The sequence below is a fragment of the Colletotrichum paranaense genome (genome assembly GCF_030867605.1).
Source record: "Colletotrichum paranaense strain IMI 384185 chromosome Unknown Scaffold_8.1, whole genome shotgun sequence".
Taxonomy (NCBI): Eukaryota; Fungi; Ascomycota; class Sordariomycetes; order Glomerellales; family Glomerellaceae; genus Colletotrichum; species Colletotrichum paranaense.
In genome coordinates, this window is record NW_026848966.1 from 1,327,579 (window position 1) to 1,344,891 (window position 17,313).

At 49.0% G+C, this 17,313-nt stretch overlaps 5 protein-coding genes across 5 annotated transcripts; 4 read left to right on the forward strand and 1 right to left on the reverse strand.

The window, feature by feature from the left end:
- Positions 1-426, reverse strand: CPAR01_10288 (cytochrome c oxidase assembly protein cox-16; the record flags this gene model as incomplete). Its single annotated transcript, XM_060494549.1, has 2 exons — positions 1-87; positions 160-426. 2 exons carry the CDS (start codon positions 424-426, stop codon positions 1-3), a joined length of 354 nt encoding a protein of 117 aa, XP_060346731.1.
- Positions 427-2,328: 1,902 nt separating this feature from the next.
- On the forward strand, positions 2,329-2,958 carry CPAR01_10289 (uncharacterized protein; the record flags this gene model as incomplete). The annotated part of the gene is made up of 3 exons (XM_060494550.1): positions 2,329-2,642; positions 2,703-2,762; positions 2,823-2,958. The coding sequence occupies 3 exons, from the start codon at positions 2,329-2,331 to the stop codon at positions 2,956-2,958; spliced, it is 510 nt and encodes a 169-aa protein (XP_060346732.1).
- Positions 2,959-8,513: 5,555 nt separating this feature from the next.
- Positions 8,514-10,111, forward strand: CPAR01_10290 (uncharacterized protein; the record flags this gene model as incomplete). The annotated part of the gene is made up of 3 exons (XM_060494551.1): positions 8,514-8,715; positions 8,767-8,857; positions 8,914-10,111. 3 exons carry the CDS (start codon positions 8,514-8,516, stop codon positions 10,109-10,111), a joined length of 1,491 nt encoding a protein of 496 aa, XP_060346733.1.
- A 114-nt stretch (positions 10,112-10,225) lies between these two features.
- CPAR01_10291 (uncharacterized protein) lies at positions 10,226-10,568 on the forward strand (the record flags this gene model as incomplete). Its single annotated transcript, XM_060494552.1, has 2 exons — positions 10,226-10,321; positions 10,380-10,568. The coding sequence occupies 2 exons, from the start codon at positions 10,226-10,228 to the stop codon at positions 10,566-10,568; spliced, it is 285 nt and encodes a 94-aa protein (XP_060346734.1).
- A 2,839-nt stretch (positions 10,569-13,407) lies between these two features.
- On the forward strand, positions 13,408-16,642 carry CPAR01_10292 (uncharacterized protein; the record flags this gene model as incomplete). Its single annotated transcript, XM_060494553.1, has 6 exons — positions 13,408-13,971; positions 14,039-14,382; positions 14,447-14,616; positions 14,688-15,757; positions 15,993-16,501; positions 16,558-16,642. The coding sequence occupies 6 exons, from the start codon at positions 13,408-13,410 to the stop codon at positions 16,640-16,642; spliced, it is 2,742 nt and encodes a 913-aa protein (XP_060346735.1).
- Between the last annotated feature and the right edge of the window lie 671 nt (positions 16,643-17,313).

The following is a 17,313-nucleotide window of genomic DNA, read 5'->3' on the forward strand; positions in this document are numbered from 1 at the left end:
CTACTCGCCAATGATGCCATCATGTTCGCCGGCGAATCGCTTGACACGCTTCTGCTCCCAGTTGTCGATGTCCTTGGCCGCAAGTCGCTATTGTCCTCAGTTAGTCCTGCTCCATACATGTCCAACTTCTCGCCAAGCTGCTTCAACACTATGACTTACGTAGTATTCCTCCTTCATGTCCACCTTGCGTGCTGACCGACGCATGTTCAGCTCCTCATCCCTGGTAACCTGTCGCACCCTTCTATCGTACTTTTCGTAGCGGATCGCTGTAGCTGGCGTCAAGACGAATGAACCGGCAACCATAACGGCCACAAAAGGCAGACCGAATAGGAGGAATGGCCTCTTAGCCATTTGCGCTCGGTACTTGGCGGCAAAGGTGTTAGTCGCCGCCGAGGATTGGAACTTTTTGCTGTCGAATACGGCCATGTTGAGTGACGTCTAACAAGAAGAGATGACGATGCGATGTAATTAGACGCCCAATCGGAGTATTTTGGTTTATGGGACTCGGACTGATTGACTTTCGATGAAGTTATTCACTCGGCCGATGGAGGTATCGTGGGCTCTCGACAGTTGCTTCAATTGTTCGTTGCGAATGTGCAGCATGGAGTGGTCTGACTCTGGATTAAGATGATGCGAAAATCACCAGGAGAGGGAACTTGAGCTTTGCGCTGAAAGTTTCCCGGAGCTCCCAAGAGAGTTTGAGCTCGGATCCAGAGGCCCCACCTGCCCTAGCCTGTCCGCACGTGCCGCGTCGCGTTATATCATCTAGTCGGACCGGAGTTATTACGTAACCATTTGTGGCCCATCTCATCGTCGGTCCGCTTACTCATCTTTCCTCCACTCACGGATATGGATCTCTCGTTCACCCACTCACTCATCACACTGAACAATCAAGTTCAATACATTTTCACATCTCTCTCGTCAACTTTATAAGCATAGTCAGAGACCCTCGTTGTCAACAAAGACACTCAAACTCATTGTACATTGATCAACCCTGCCTCACCTGAACTCCAAGACATTAGCCGGCGCCTCGAGGCGCCGTAGCGGCCCGCATCGGTCTATCGGCTTCCTAGGAAGGGTGAAGTAAGGTACCCGCCGCATGGTATCTGGTCCCGATCTAGTCTCCTGGGGCCCCCGAAGTCTCTTGAGTTCCATGTACCTATGCCTCCAAGACATGACCCGTATTATGAATGAGATCATCAAACTACAGTTTTGACAATCCTTCATGGAGCTTATAGCCCTATCTCGACTCAACATCATTGAATTGCTGACGTGGAACCCTTCCGAACGGTCTCGACCAGCTCCATCCGCATAACTCGTCGCCGGGGAGAGGGTCCCCTGTTCTCCATCAACCTCAAGCAAGGCTCAACCTGCCGTTGTTTCCCCCGGAACACCAACTGTCATCACCACAAATAGCATATCCGTACATACGCTTGATCTTGGTGCCATGCCGCACATGCGAGCGGACCCGCTCTCCAAGAGACCATACACGTACCCTTCTGAGCCACTCCGTCCCTACTTTGTGTGCCATACTCTGCACTTCGGTCTCATCTGAAACTAAGCACGCCTAGCGAACGCCCTTCGCCCCCAACTACCACCAGCCATGCCCAGCGATGTTCCCCGCAAACTTCCCTAGCGGTGGCACGTCTTATGTCTTGGTACTGTCCTGCCTACTTGTTTCTCGTCATTTTGAGCCGCCAACGCTAGACGTCGTGAGTCGGGTCGTCACCCGTTGTCCAGAGACAAACCCCACGGTCTGCCACAAACACAAACAAGCGCTATCTCCCTCAAACTGGATGGGCCCCAGCAGCACCAGCTAAGAACTGGCAAGTAGGAACACGCAGCAACAACTGACAAAGAGGCCAAGGGGACCAAGGGGCACTCTGGGTTCCCGGAAAGCTGGGAACCGTGCCGGAGGAGCACTGACCAAGCGGAAACTTTGGCCCAATGCCCAACACAGCGTAGCACTTGGCCCGCAGGCCTTCAACACTGTACCCTCTTTTCGCCCTTTTGCTACACTACACATGGTGTCCAAGGCAGTGCTTATAGCTCTTTCACGAAAGTTGGCCCGGCCATCCCCTCCATCCCCCCTGTATGACACACTGAAAGCTATTTCGTCGGATGATCTTTAGGCTTAGTTCTGCTTGCCTGTCGGGCCACAAGCCGACGAGGAGCTCCTGAAGGGGGCAGCCCTGGATAGGTGTCACGGTCTCCGAGGCTTGTTTCGTTTCGTTGAGGCGGACTACGCAAAGCAAGGCAAGTGGCAGTGGTTTGCTACTCTGCTGCAGCAAAGAAACTTGCCGGACTAGCCAAGAGCGTGTGTTATTAATGGACCTTCTCCATTGCCGGCGTCTGGGCGTTGGTGGCGTTTGGAGCATGTATAAGTTTCTCCCAAGTCCTTCTCCTCCATTTCAATTCAACTGCTCAAACGACTTGGCATTCTTTGACGTCCCACGAACATCAGAAAGATCTGCTCATATCTCCCATCGTACCCAGGCTGGTCCATCCCTTCGACGTTTCGCGATCCACTCTACTACTTCGCCCATATCAACCACTTCAACGTCTTCTGAACATCTTCCCTTTTCCGGTCTCCATACGTCAACAGAGTCTTCACAATGGGTTACTACTGCTCCAACTACTACGTATGTCTTCTCAAAGGTCGTGATGTAGTGCGCTTAATTGACTCACGTGACACTCTGCAGGGCTCCATCCACTGCCACAACACAGTCTCCCGCTTTGGCGATAGATGTCATCTCTGCGCAGTATGTGATAGCCCTTCGACTACAATCAGCTTCCCAAGATCTCACATTTTACCGTCACAGGCATCAAAAAGAGGCGCTTCCATTAAAGATGGTCTACTTTCCGAGGCCGAGCGATGGGGTTCATCCACCCCCCGGCCCACCCACGGCGATCGCCGAGTCGAGCGGGCCAGCCGGCCGGCCCGGGACTCGAGAGTGAAAAACTGAGGCAACTACATGAATGATTAACGCATAACATATTAACGACCAAAGATGAGAGGAGTTAGAAAGAAGTGAGCAAGAAGCGAGCAATCAGCGCAGTCCAGGAGGAGGGAGCATATCCAACGGTCAGGAACGGGTGTGATACACAGGCGTTCAAAAAACTAAAACGGGACCCCGCGATGCGAGACGGTCCAAGCATTGTTCTTTCACTTGGAATACAATTATGGAGTGAGGCCTATCAACCCATGAGCCCCTCATTCAAACTGTTAGATCCCGACATACCAATTTAATTGATTTGCCATCATCGAACACATTTGATCAAAATGTGCAATCAGAATACGCATTCGGCCACGAGGACTCTCATGAGGCCTTGACGCGGTACCTGCTTGTTGGACAAGTCATAACTTCACGGTCCTGCCAATGCCGAGTCAGAGTACTCCGCTAACTTTAAACTGACGCGCTGCTGCGATGGCCATGACCTCTTGAACCTATTTAAGGTTTTCACGTCACTAGACGACTGGACTGATATCGTGAGGGGGCGGTATCGACAACTTTGGGAAGTCGATGCTCGAACTTTAGACAGATCAACCTTCAATCCAGACTCAATAAGGCAACGTAAGCAAGGTGAATCCGAGTCTGTGTGTGTGCGCTGCAAGGCTACAATGCCCGTATTTCCAAATCTAGGGACCCGTAACCATGGCAGGGGTGTGTCGTGTCCCGAAACCCCATCACATCAAATAAAACCAGCTCAGTTGAACTCAGAAACACCGCCCCAACAGTTCGGCTTAGACACGTCCACCAGCCAACTTTACGGGGTGGGCAGTAAATGCCTCCCCTCTGCCGACGGAAAGCAAACTTTCTGAGAGAACTCGAGTTAAAGTTGAAAGTTCACAGAGGAGCAATCCTGTGTCATGGAAATTTCAACTTGTCTGATCAAAGGGCTGGAATGGAAAAGGTTCAAACCATGACAGGTGGACCTTTGAAAAGGGTTTGTTTCAGAATCTGCGGCAGATCCACGGACAACGCGCTACTATGCAGCACTCCTCTCAAACATTGCACGTGATTCTCGAACATCCAACTGTCAGAAGATTTGCGTAGACGGCCCGAACAGCTATCAGTCATTGCTTTCCGAGGGGAGGATCAGAGATTGCCGTCGGGACGAGTTGAGACGATCACGCCATGGCCAGACTGAGCCCGGACCGTCCAAGACCATGGATCTTTTGTCGCCCTCGACTAGAAACTTCGGATGGTGCGTTTCTTCCTTGCGAATCCGACGCGTCTTTGGACAGATCTCATCTGCTGGCTTCTGCCATCTGGGCAAGATCATGTACTGGAAACAAGTCATGGGATACTGATGTCGGACAGGAGGTCTTCCATCTCGGCTTACATGTAAGCGCGGAGGGGGCCATAACTGGCATCAAATCACTTTAATCTATGTCTAATTGAAGTTGCTGTCAGATTGACAGGAAGTTGATTCAACGCTACGGGAAGCCGCTCTCATGGCTGCTCGGATTCGCGACAGCAAATACTTACGGCCTGACCGACTTGTCGGTCGATTGCTTTACATGTGAACCTGCATTATCTGCCCACCGTCCGATGTCAATCGAACGCCTGTGATGGCACGTGGTGGAGCAGACCCCTAACAAAATCGAGGTTTTCACTGTCACATATCATGATTCAATAACATGTCGTTCCCCAGCAGCATCGATAAGCCTAATAATCTTTCAACCTCTATAATCGTTAGACTGTTTTTTGCACACCTTGCGTTGATCAAGAATTGATATACCGGAAGCAAGGTAACCTGAATTTCGAACGATGTTGGAAGAGAAATGTTTGCACAAATTGTGTTGTCTTGCTCTTGCAATGTCCGCCTCGGTGAAGCCTGACACTGCCCGTTCAGTGGACGTTTCAAAGTCTCCCTTCTTGTAACAGGGCTTTCAATCACCACTTCCAAGCTCTTGAAGTCAGGAGGCCTATGTCACATCTATTACGAACAGCCGTTTCTCGGTAGCCCTGATCATGATATGTTCACTTTGTATGATGAGTGTTCAGTGATCCAAACTTGAAGAATCGGTTCAGCATTCGAAACGTTATGCCATGATATTTCCACTACCCCTTGATTCCCTCTCAGACCCATAGCGACATGAGCTTACCACAGGCTTATCAGTCGGATAAGAATCAGAACACTCCTGCTGCATGCCAAATACTGCTCAAAGTCTGGCTTTTATGAGGACGACTTCGGTGGTACCAGCACATTTCCACATCATCCCGCCACCCGCTTTGCCAAACCCATCATCAAGGTACTTGATGAGCATAAGAACTGGAAACTTTTTACGCCATTTGTTTTGCTACCATTCTTTTCTTCCCTGCTACATTCTCAAGGAGACAGGACGACAAAACATAAACTTACTACGCAATCCACCCCCATTCCCCCAGATCAATAGCACCAAAGATCCAAACAACTACACAAGATGGAATCCCATCCGAAATCAGCACAAAGCAGTGCCGCAACACCGTTGAAGACAGCCAACTTAGCTGGTATATTCCACAAGTTCCCACAACTACCTCTTGAATTGCGTTTCCGCATCTAGGAACAAGCTCTGTATCAGCTAGACGCTGAAGGGCAGCCACTGTTTGCCAAGTTGCCGCGAACTTTGGAGAAGGAAGCTGCCATACAAGATGCAGTCGAAAAGGCTAGGGAATCTCCAGAAGTTTTGAAATCCTTAAAGCATACGCCCAGAGATTGCAAATAATTCTCGGTGTATGGCACGCCGCTAATGCATTTCGTTGATGCTAGTATTTGGCTGGCGTTTAAGGAGTCTCAGACGGCATTGAAGAAGGCCATCAAAGACTGCGTACACAAAAGGTCCGGGAACAAGATGTTCAAGACCTCTGACAGTCAAAAATTACAAGGGACGCCAGCTGTGGACAGTAGCTCCGCCGACGAAACAGACCCATCAACGACCGGTCAAATTTGGCAACAGAAAACAGATGGATGGGAGTCTGCCGTGATCTTTAATTGTAGACTCTTCTGCTATCAGCTTTGAAAAAAAAAAAGGAGGCAGCCATACCAAGACCTCTTCGTTTCCCTTTCGAAACCACCAGTCCCGATTTTCGGGCATAGTTGACGGGAACCCGCGGTATGGTCTTCGAATATGATTACTACTGGATGTTCAACTCTTGTAGAGAATCGGTCGTGTCTCTTATGAACCAGAAAGATATCAGAGGCTACTTTTGGAAGCCGTGGACAACGGGTATCAATACGACCCGACGCAAATCTATCTCATTGACTATGGTATCTGCTTAAAGCCTGGTGCTGAAATTCATAAGTCGTTTATCTGCGGCGACCGCAGGTTCAATGAAGTCTACTACTCAAATTTTATATGGACAGAAATAAGCCTTTGGGGGCCCTGGACTTCCTCGAAGAGGTTCAGGATTCGGCACAAAATTGGGTAGACAGAAATGATTCATGGATGATCGATCCTTTGGTTGCGCCCGAACCAAGCTGGTGGACGTTCGTAAATATATTCGATCTTGTTCGTGTCCTCGTTTGTGAGTTACCTTAGTAGTGGGAAATTATGAACCCATAGTTGCTTGCTGGTGGTATTGAGAGTAAGCAAGACTGAGAAGTCATGAACTATAGCACATCATTATCATGAAACCTCTCACTACCTACAAGTCAGGATCAAGGTGCTATGAGATATCAAATCGTTTCATGATCTACCATCTCTACTAGTGTTTTGCCTCGTAGAAAATCTACAATCCATGATCCAACTGAATCACTTAAATAAAAGGGCCCCTTCTGTCACCTTTCCCCAAACGTAATGAATTCCTCAAGGGTCAGTCATGCTGCCCGCATCTCAAAGGTAGGAGTATCAGATCCTTTGGAGTCATTCCGTTTCTACTTCCTCAAGAGAACCTGGTACGCTATGCCACTCTGTATAAGCAGGCTATCTTGGCGGGTGGCTCAGCTCGAGTGAGAGCGCCTGTCGCTTGCGGTAAGGCATCTATTTCACGAAGCTGACACAGACGATAGGAGCGGTCCAGACCAAGTCAGCGATGGCGGAGGTGTGCTGCAACAATCTGCTTGATTGGACAACAGACAGGTGCCGTGGTTATCACTTAACCTGCCGGTGAGACAACTGATGCAGGTAGAAGTGCCGTGCATGGTAACGCTGACCAGCCGAGCCAGCCTGCTGAAGCGGGGTTTTGTCTAACATCCAACAAGCCCCAAGACGGCCGAAGCAATGCGCCCGATCACAGCCGGTGAGATATCAGGCGACCAATAAAGTCGCAGTTGACGTGCTTTCGTGTCCTGTTAATAACAGGCGGTGCGTAGGCTTCCAACTCCCCCTTCCCCTATTTGGTCCGTTCCGGACCGGTGGCGATGTGATCAGTATAGGAGCCTGCATTGAGCCTCGGGGCGACTCAACACTTAATTATGGGGCTCAGCTCTTGTCATTCCTCAAATGTGCCTCGCCGTTGTTGGTCTTCTCTTGAATCGGACCCCGCATGGAATCAATGAATCGGTCGCGCAATGATAGTCTCGACCATCAATGGATACAGAATTCGGAGGGATGCTCTTGAGGCCTGGCTCCAGAACACTCGAGGCGCGGGCAACTTTAGCCTCACAGTAAGCATGTTTCATCCTTCTATATGAGATAATAAAGGTAATACACGAGAATACCTACGGAAACAATGCATAGAGGCCGAGAGATGGGGACAAAGAGAAAGACGGAGACAATAGGTATAGACGGTAGAGAGGCTGAGGCAGGGTAAAGAGGGAGAGATAAAGGACATGATGATCAGCAACAGTGGTAGAGAAGAGGCAGACGGAGACTCTAGTGGAGATATAGCTAATGTTAGACAGTCTAAGGATGGCGACTATGTGATTACGGCCACAATAGCAATCACTCAGGTAACCCAGTATCTCAAGACTTTGGGCTACTCAAAACTAACCAAAGCGACATAAAGGACGACGTTCAACATCTGGTTATACCAAGAAAAAAAAGAAACCGAGGTTAGGCTAGTTTTAGGCTAGGCTCTAGAGACAGCAATCAAGCACCGGACGTGTCTCTTGCCTAAACCACGCCCGGACGCACGATATGGTATTCTAAGCCTCATGAAGGGAGAGTATTTATTCGGGTCATTAAGTCCATAAGCAGAAGGGTTTTCAGTAATCGATGTCTACTACGTTACCTAAGGCACAATCCTGCATGAATCCAGTGCTGCTAATGTGCAACGGAAAGGCGGTGTTCGAGGTGTGCACCTCTGCAAGGCAAACACCGAATACGTTAGCCAGTGAGAATCTGACAATCTTTAGCGACCCCGCCACCCGGGCCGAAATGGAATTATTGCATGTACTTTTCTTCAAACTTAAATGTCATCCATCTTCCTGAGGCTCGGCCCACTGGCGACGCATTCTCAGAATACTAAGGAAGACCCCCTGGTTGTGCCGACTCCTGTCGTTATCTTTACACCTATTGTAGACGCTTTGTCCAGATCCTGCCTCAGGTTTCTGTGTATCTGTTCTATGAAACCTTCATTCTCAACATGCAGACACAAGACGCGTACGATCGGTTCACGGAGATTTGCCGTAATTCCGACGAATATCCTCAAGTACAGCTCAGGAAACAAGAACCTCATGAAGCTCTCTTCGGTGAACGGCAATATAGAAGCCTCCTAGAGAGGGAGTGCTCCTTGTTTGACCGCGCGGCATCTGTGATAACGTTCTGGGAGACTGGAAGACGAAATCGTAAGAAACCATGTACTTTCTTAATTTAGGCTCCTGATCTGATGTCAGTAGAATTCCCTGATGAGGAAGAAGCCATTTGGGATATGGAGACCCTTTGGTCACACCTGCACCGCGGTGATCAAGACCCGCACGTTCGTCACGTGTAAGCTATGATACCCCTTCAACCCTTGGTTGAAAATTACTGACCACCACGGAAAGTTTTGTTAGCGCAGATAACTCGAGATCGCCGTTGAGTTGCTCTATGGATATGTTCAAATTAGTTTGCTCATATCACCAAGTCAACCCCTCCTTCTTGGAGCCAGTACACGCCTTCGGACGACAGAGCGAGCCTCTCGATCTCTGTCTGGCTCAGTTCAAAGGCAGCGACACGCTCAACTGTCTCACTGAAGGCCTCCCAGAGCTTCCTAAGATCGGCCGTTCCGGTCGCGAAATACAACTGTCTTATCTTCTCCGCTCCGTCGAATCTTCCGAAAGTGGCAAAGGGGTCTGGGACTGGCAGATTCGTCAAGTTGCGAACTATCACTCCTTCGACGTGGAAACTGGACGGGCCTTTTGGTTCACCGTCAAGGCAGACGATGTTTTTGAAGACCGGATCAAGAAAACAAGCCCTCTCCTCAGAATTCCAACCAAGACTGAAACACAAGATGGAGATGTTTCTCTCTATCTTCAGGCGTCATTGGCTACTCACTTGGTTTACCTCTGCTGGTGCGATGAGAATTGGCGACAGTTCATCAACGAGACCGAGGCAGGGATTCGAGCGATTGTAACGCCAGCCAGCAAAGCGATTGTCGATGACCTCATTGACAGGGAGTCCAGCCTCTTAAGTGCGTTCCCAAAGCCTTTGAGAGACTCCCGTAGCCAAACTATGTACTCGCACAGTCAACCCATGTCGGGCACTTTGACCACCACTATTGACCCTGAGAAGAACAAGATGTCAATGTTATCCCGGATGGCAAACGGGACATCTTCAACTCTGAGCTCTTGGCTGAGACAGGAGAAGTCAAAACAGACGGATCCGGAGCTCGGTGGCCATTGCACTGCTTGTACTACGGACACAAGTTCACCGCCTCCCCAGCCAGACACATGGGAGGTTCTCAACCAGTTTCGGTTCAAAGACGTGCAGACCTTGCACAAGCACTCTGAAATCATTCATCGAGCTTCTCTAGCTCTGGAACTTGATATTGGTGTCCTTAGTGACATCTGCACATTCTACAGTCACACCGCCGCCGCCGAGTTTCGCGGAAAGATTGCATGTGAAGGAGCAATCAGCAACTTCATCAAAGAAGTCCAATCTATCGCGAGGAGATTGGAAACACGACTGCAACAAATGCGCTGCTTGGCCATCACCCTTGGTCAAAGCATACAGCTGGTGAGCATACCATCAGAAGCAGAATGAAAGAAAGCCTTCTTAAGCTAACATGGGACCTCAAAGTATGAGCGATTACTCCAGCAGCGTACCAGTCATATCGGTAATTGGTTCGCGGAAATAGCGCACGAGAACACGAAGCAGATGCAAGTCATAACAGACAAGACGTTAAAGGAAACGACGTCGATGCATGTCATCACGATCGCAACACTAATCTTTCTGCCGGCCACTTTCGTTGCAGTAAGAACTGCTTACCCGAATACTGCCGGCATGATATGAACCTCTGACTTAATGGTAGACTTTCTTCCAGAGTGGAGTGTTGCTTTGGAAAGAAGATGGGCCAGACGACATGACAAGACCATTCATCTGGAAGCGTGATAGCTTAATGCTCTTCTTAAGCTTCTGTGGTCCTCTGACCGCGGCAACCATCGGCGGCTGGTTATTCATGTGTGTAAGACTGAGAAAAAGTGCACGGGGGAAATTGTAAGAATTCACTTATCATAGACATCATGTAATAAAAATGACTACCGGTGAAGGAAATTCTGAACTATTTTGTTGATGTTTCGTATCTTGCTAGATTCACGCTGCCTTGTCCCCACTGGATGTAATGAATGTATAAATGACTGACATGGAAATTTGTCTGCCTCTTGCATGTTCACCCCAAAGCACGCCCCAAAGCACGCATGGCCACCAGTAGCAGGCTTCTAGCGCAAATTGACATTACAGCATTAGCGGGGGAGGTTGGGATGAAGCTCGGGAGCCGAGGCAGAATGTAGGCAGCCAGTGCAGACAGAGGTTTCTCGAAGAGCACTTCCCGTACAGAGCTAGCACTTGAGATCTCGGGATACTTGATGCCGCTAGAGACGAATGCATATGGTCAGGTGCCATTAACCGTGTTAAGTCGACGCCATTTGCTAAATTTTAAAGGGTTGACGGCCCGGACAAATCATTAGCTTCTAAGGTCTCGCGTTTTGAACCAGTTCGTACTTCTGCCAGATATCAGATGGCACGTGTAATCGAACAGACAGCTGCATATTTCTGCGTTTGAAGTCGTCCAAGAATAATCCAATAGTTTACATTCCGTCATCTATCGGTCTGAGATCTGTTGACAGGTCGGCCGTTGGAATACTAGAGTTCCATGTCTCAATGTTGACCTTTCTTGCCTTAGATTTCCCTTGGGCCGGGTCTCTGCAATTGGTGGTTGCTGCCTCTCAAAGCATCGTCCATGCTCCCACTCCTTCCTCCCCTCCCGTCCTCTCGAACCGGCAACTTCCTTAGAAGGACCTACCACACACTCCGTAGGCAGTGCGTCCTTCCCCCCAAAAGGCCTGAAGATGGTAAGTAAAGGAAAATGTTGGGAAAATATCTAACACAGTACGAGTCATCCCAATGATGTAAAACAGGGGATGTTAACTGGGCTTCCGCTCACAGTGGGTAGAGGGTTAAGGATGGTCGACCGAGGAACACGTTCACTTGACTCTATGAAAGGTTGCCGGGGGTTCGTCTTTTGCTCATTTGGGGATCATTTTGGCACGAGAAGAATCGCATTTCTCGTCACATTACTTCTGTATACTTGGTCCCAGAATGCATCGTTTGGCCGCTGGGGCAAAACAAGTAGAAGCGTTCGCATCGGAGGATAATCGAACACCGGCCTTCACGATTTTCCGTTTTCTTGGTCAAACCAACTAGACCAACAATTCTCGCACGATGGAAGCATCTATGCATTGACGTTGCGGAAGGTCGAGGCAAGAGTTGGTCCTGCTCAGTGAGAATCCTCTGGAATTCGGGATGATCCTCGGGGAAGGCTTACTCAAGTAGATAATTCGTAGGCAAGCACGCCTTCCACTCTCTCATTCGCCATCTCCTTTTGATATTGTTCCAAATCTGGGCCGCAGAGAACTCATAAAATGGGAATACGAATCAACAACGACGAACTACGTCTGGAGGGCTGTCAACAGAGCAAGGGAAATCGTTCCATTGGAAACGCATGATCTGGAGCTGTGGAATTGTGGGCCAGATCGAGAGAACTCAGATATGAAATCCTAGAAGTCTTACGATCCCCCCCCGAGGGGAAACGGCTCCGTGATTGTCTTCTCATCACTGTTCCTGCTTGCTTTTCATCACTGCTCCCGCAGGTCTACCATGGAGCAGACGTGTAGCGACGGAGCTTGCTTCAAAGGAGTGTGGGCAGGGACTTTCCGACGCATCTCCGTGCAGCAAGAACGTAGCTTCCTCGACGTCACACTCCGACATGGGCAAGAAGAGGCCCACCTCTCCTTCCCTCAAGCAAGGTCAGCAGCATCACCTGCTCACCTGCCTCTCGTCCTAGGCACCATCCCTTTATATTGTAAAAATGTGTCGAAAGATTCCAACACAGTCCCAATGATGATACGAAAAAGTGCTTTTCATTCCTGTGCTAAGACCATATTAAACTGAGGGACCAGGACTTCCTCAGATGAGAGGTTCTTCTTTTTATAACTTTCGAACCCTTCTTTTTTCCTTGCAAACTTTCCCACCTTGAGTGCTACAAAGGTGCAAAGGGTACCAAAAGTTTCGCCGCATTTACCTCTATAGTTATCTGGAATATGTGTGCTCACCTCGGCTCCTCTGCCTCACCCCTTGCAGGTCTAGTCGCGCGAGCTTAGAACGGCGGGAGAATCGGCCGCACTTGAGGGACTCATTGGCTATTTCGCTCGGGGCTGAGAGATGGAGGCCAGGCTGCACGTCAGACAACGCCACCGAGACCTGCAGGATGCCGATTCTTCCGCTCAGCGACGAGCAAGGAACATTGATTCTGAATTTTTGGCCTGCCACAACTTTTGGCACAGGCTGCATATGGAACGCTTGTCTCTGCTGGGAAGGATCAATAAAACCAGCCCATCTATGCAAGTTGTCCCTCATGGTCATAGCCTGTCACGTCGAATGTGGCCAATAATGAGGAGGAATCCGCGCCAAAAGCAGACCAGGCGCACCAAGTCTGTCTGACCTGAGTCGATGCCTATCAGGCGTTTATTGCCTTATTGGTTCGCCAACGGTATGGCAGTTAAAACGATGAAATTCGCCGCATTGGTTGCCTCGCCGTTATCCCCACAAACCTTCTGAAAGCCCCCCTGGGATAAAAACGCCTGGACTTGAAATCGACGGCGTTGATATTCCGTGGCTTCAAAGTCAAGACAATCTTCGTCACTACCTCAAGCGCCTAGTCAAATTGAGAATCAAGAGCATCTTTAACCCTCAAAACCCGAGTCTTGGCATGAAGTTCTTTCACTGTTAGAGCACTCACTTGTCATTTCTTCTTAGCTCCTAAAGTTCTCAATCGAAGAAAGATGAAGCCAGACAACATCATTGCAAAATTCAAGCGATATGTAGATCAGTACGTCTCCGAGCGTAGCTGCCGTGGCATGAGAGGGTACGAGGACGGGCTTGTTGATTTTGTTCCCCGATGTGCGCTGGACAGCTTCTGGGTGGCGGAGAATGTGGAAGGCGTTCTCCTTGGTCGAGAAGACTGGATCAAAGACAGCACTTCCACTATTCAGAGGGGTTACATCCAAGTCTTCTCCATCCTCGTCTACATGTCGCAACCCCAGCACATTTCGCTTTTCACAGGAGAGTCTATTCATGACGGATTACTACCACTGAGAGAGACACCTCATGCGTTTTCCGAGGCCGCAGAGAAAAGTATTTTTGAGGAATTCGAGAAAGAACAGTGGAGATTCTGCCCTTTCCTGTTCGATACCGAAGGGAGAGGCAAACCTCACAAACGACATCTCCCACCGCTACAGATCATCCCTATCATCGCCAAAGAACAGATCAAACACTCAGGGACCACCTACGACGACAGAGTCTGCGTTTTCCGAGTAACGCTACATTCGCTGTGCTTTAACCAGGAGGTAATACACACTACCGCGCAATCGCTAGACTGAATAAAAGACTCGGATTCTGATATAGTTCTAATAGGAGGTGGTCTTTAAAACCTATCATGGAGAAGACCCAGAGGTGATTCAAACCTACGAAAATGAAGTGAATATGTACACGCAGCTGGACGCACAACCGACTCTGTACGATTCCACGTCCGTCATTAGATATTTCGGCTCATTCGAAATTCCTGGTCTACGAACCGTAATACTTGAGTACGCCAGAGGCGGGAATCTGAAGTCTTTCTTTGAATCGTGTCCTCCTCCTTTAGCTCGTTCAGACCGTGTCCTCTTCTGGAACAACTTGATGGATCTATTGGGCGGTCTGCACGCAATTCACAATCTCAAGGAAACTCAAGGAGGCAAAGGGTCCTGGGGACTCAGAGGGTCTGTCTCCATAACATATCACGCTTGACCAGTTTCATGTTGAGCTAATTATCTACAATCATAGAACTCACCAGGACATCAGGCCACAGAATATCCTGGTCTGCCCTGATCAGTCTGGCAACGTATACGCTGCAAAATTCAAATTTGTGGATATGGGAACTGGCCATATTCGTAGGTCAAGAAACCAAGGAATGGAACTGAACGCCGACGACAACTGGGGTAACGGGATGTACAGTAAGTGCTTGCTATGTACCTTAAATGATTGACATCACACCTTCTGGATCAGCTGACTTTGGATTTTACAGGTGCCCCAGAGGCATACAGGGATCAAGGAGACTCCAGGGCAATTCGATGGGAGAGCGATGTATTCTCTCTCGGAGCCGTTGCTAGCGAAGCTCTCGTCTGGACAAGGTGGGGAGAGTATGGACGTGATCTTTACCAGAAGGATCGAGTTATTGAGACTCGCAGGTCCCGCTTAAAAGGAGGCTTTCATGAGGGATCTTTCCATGACGGAGATCCAGACGGGCCGTGCCTTCTGAACTCAGTTGAAGCATGGCTTCAGAGAGCAAGTAGCTTCGCTGGGGAAGAATCTCATTGGTTTTTGGCAGTGAGCAGATTTCTGCTTACCCGCATGCTCTCTATGAACCCAAGAAAAAGGCTCGAAGCCATTGAGCTTCATGACGAATGGAAGAGCAAAGTCTTTGAAGGGCCTGACCTGGTTCAGCCACACGAAGAACTTTACCCTCTTACAACCAGATTCTCAGAGCCATATTCCACATTTCGGAGGGGGGAAACCAGCCCACTGAGTCAACTACCCGTTGAGAACTCTCCAAGAACAGTGGAGGCAACTCATTTCATCGGATCAAGATCGGAACCCAGTCCTGGAATTATTGTACAGTCGCCGGAAGAAATGCGAAACGAGATTGACCTGGGAAATGCATACCGGCGAAACACGCGAGTGCCTCAGAGGTTCAACACTGTGCCCCAGCGACCGAATCATGGTTCTGAGAGCATTTTGAACCACGAAAATCGCTTGTCTGTGCCAGGTGCTACTTATGCGGCATCTGGAACCTATCATGGACCTTTTAATCGGCACAGAACACCGGAGTTCGGGCCAGTTGATGCTGCAAATGCTCTCAATATCGAAGCCCAAACAAGTACGCCAATGGACGTGGGAAATGAGGTAATGGGAGTACCGGAACAACCAATATCACTGAACGCCGCCAGCAACCCTCCGATGGACGTCCTTCGGAACGAAAGTCTCCCAAGTCGACAGGAAAGATTGCCATCCTACACATCCCAGCTCGGACTCTTTCCTCCGAATCAATTTCAATGGAACACGGAACCCAACTCTCCCCATGACGTCAATGATGGTGTAATTACAATGGCAGCCATCTACAATATATGCATAGAAGGTAAAGATCGCTCACGTTCGCGATTCCGACGCTCTCCAAGCATGAAGTCTAAATTCAAAGGGAGACCCCTTGAGGCGTTCCCACAGCTGGTGTCAGCCCTGCAGAAGTTGAAAGGAGAGAAGGGCCGTGATCAGGTAAGGATGGATACATGACCTAGACCAGTTTCACTGCGTCCACTGACAGTCATATCTCTAGATGTTTCTCGTGGATGACTCGAGATCCATGGAGCCTCATCAAAAGAAAGTAGCCGCGAGCTGTCAAGTCCTCTCGTACTTACTCAAAAAGGGAGAGGTTGACCCAAATGCAACCTTTGAAGTCTATTTTACCTCATCTCACCCTCCACTCCAATCAACAAGAACCTCGGAATTGAAAGATAATATAGAAAAGATGCTATTCCATGAAGATCAATGCAACATGGCCCCAAGTTTGGACGAGTTGGTCAGTAAGGCTATCCAGAATAAGAAACCGGTCAGCATATATGTCTTGACGAACGGACACTGGAATCTCAAGAACCGAGACAATTTCTGCGGTGTAGATGGACCGATCAAACGCTTGGTGACTCATGTTCGACGGACAAACGAACAGCAGAATTGGATCGGTGTCCAGTTCATCCGCTTCTTTGACGACAACGAAAATCCTGATGACAAGCTCGGGGAGACTCGGTTGAAAGCATTGGATGACGATTTGAAGCAACAAACGGGAATGTGAGTTGATGCTCAGCTTCTTTACAAATCGGTGATCATCACTGACTCCCAACTAGAGACATCGTTGACACACGGAATTTTGACGCAGATGTGCGCAAAATTTTACTTGGTTCAGTCGTACCAGATGAGGATAATTCTTGAAGTATTGTCTGGACTTTGATGCACTATAGCTCTGAGGACCTTACCGGCATGGATTTTCACCAAAGGCGCGGCGTTAGGGGCATATTTGTCAGAGGGTCCATTGTTTTCTGCCTTGGGGGTCATTTATGGTGTTGGCGTTGATGATACTTTCAAGTTTTTCTTCTCTGTTTTGCTCCGTATGTATTTGCAGTAATTGGTGGGCAGGAGGCGCTTACTTATGTCCTCGGCATTGTGGACAAGTCTATAGACTTCCGAAATTCCGCTCCAGAAACGAACTAGCCGACGAGGAAGCCATTTAGTCTTAAGCGACGTTACATCTATCTGTACCGTCTATGACGGTTGTGACGGGCATTAAGGAAAACTTAGAGTGATTTGCGTTCATACCAATTTGAATATCAAGCTTATTTTCAACTTGGGAACAGCGAAATGCAAAGCATGTGGCCGAAAGTAACTGCGAGATCGGCAAGTAACGATAACCCTGCTTGCTACTTTCCTATTGTGGTTCTAGAAGGTGGGCTCTTCAGAATATACTTTTGGCGGACCGCAGACGTGCGACAGGTGGCCCACGGGAGCATACATGATCAATCAGCAAGAACTCAAATAGAGCAGTTCCGTTAGGTTTCGATAGTGTGTGAAAATAGGTTGCCTATATTCGTCTTCGGTGTCCGTAC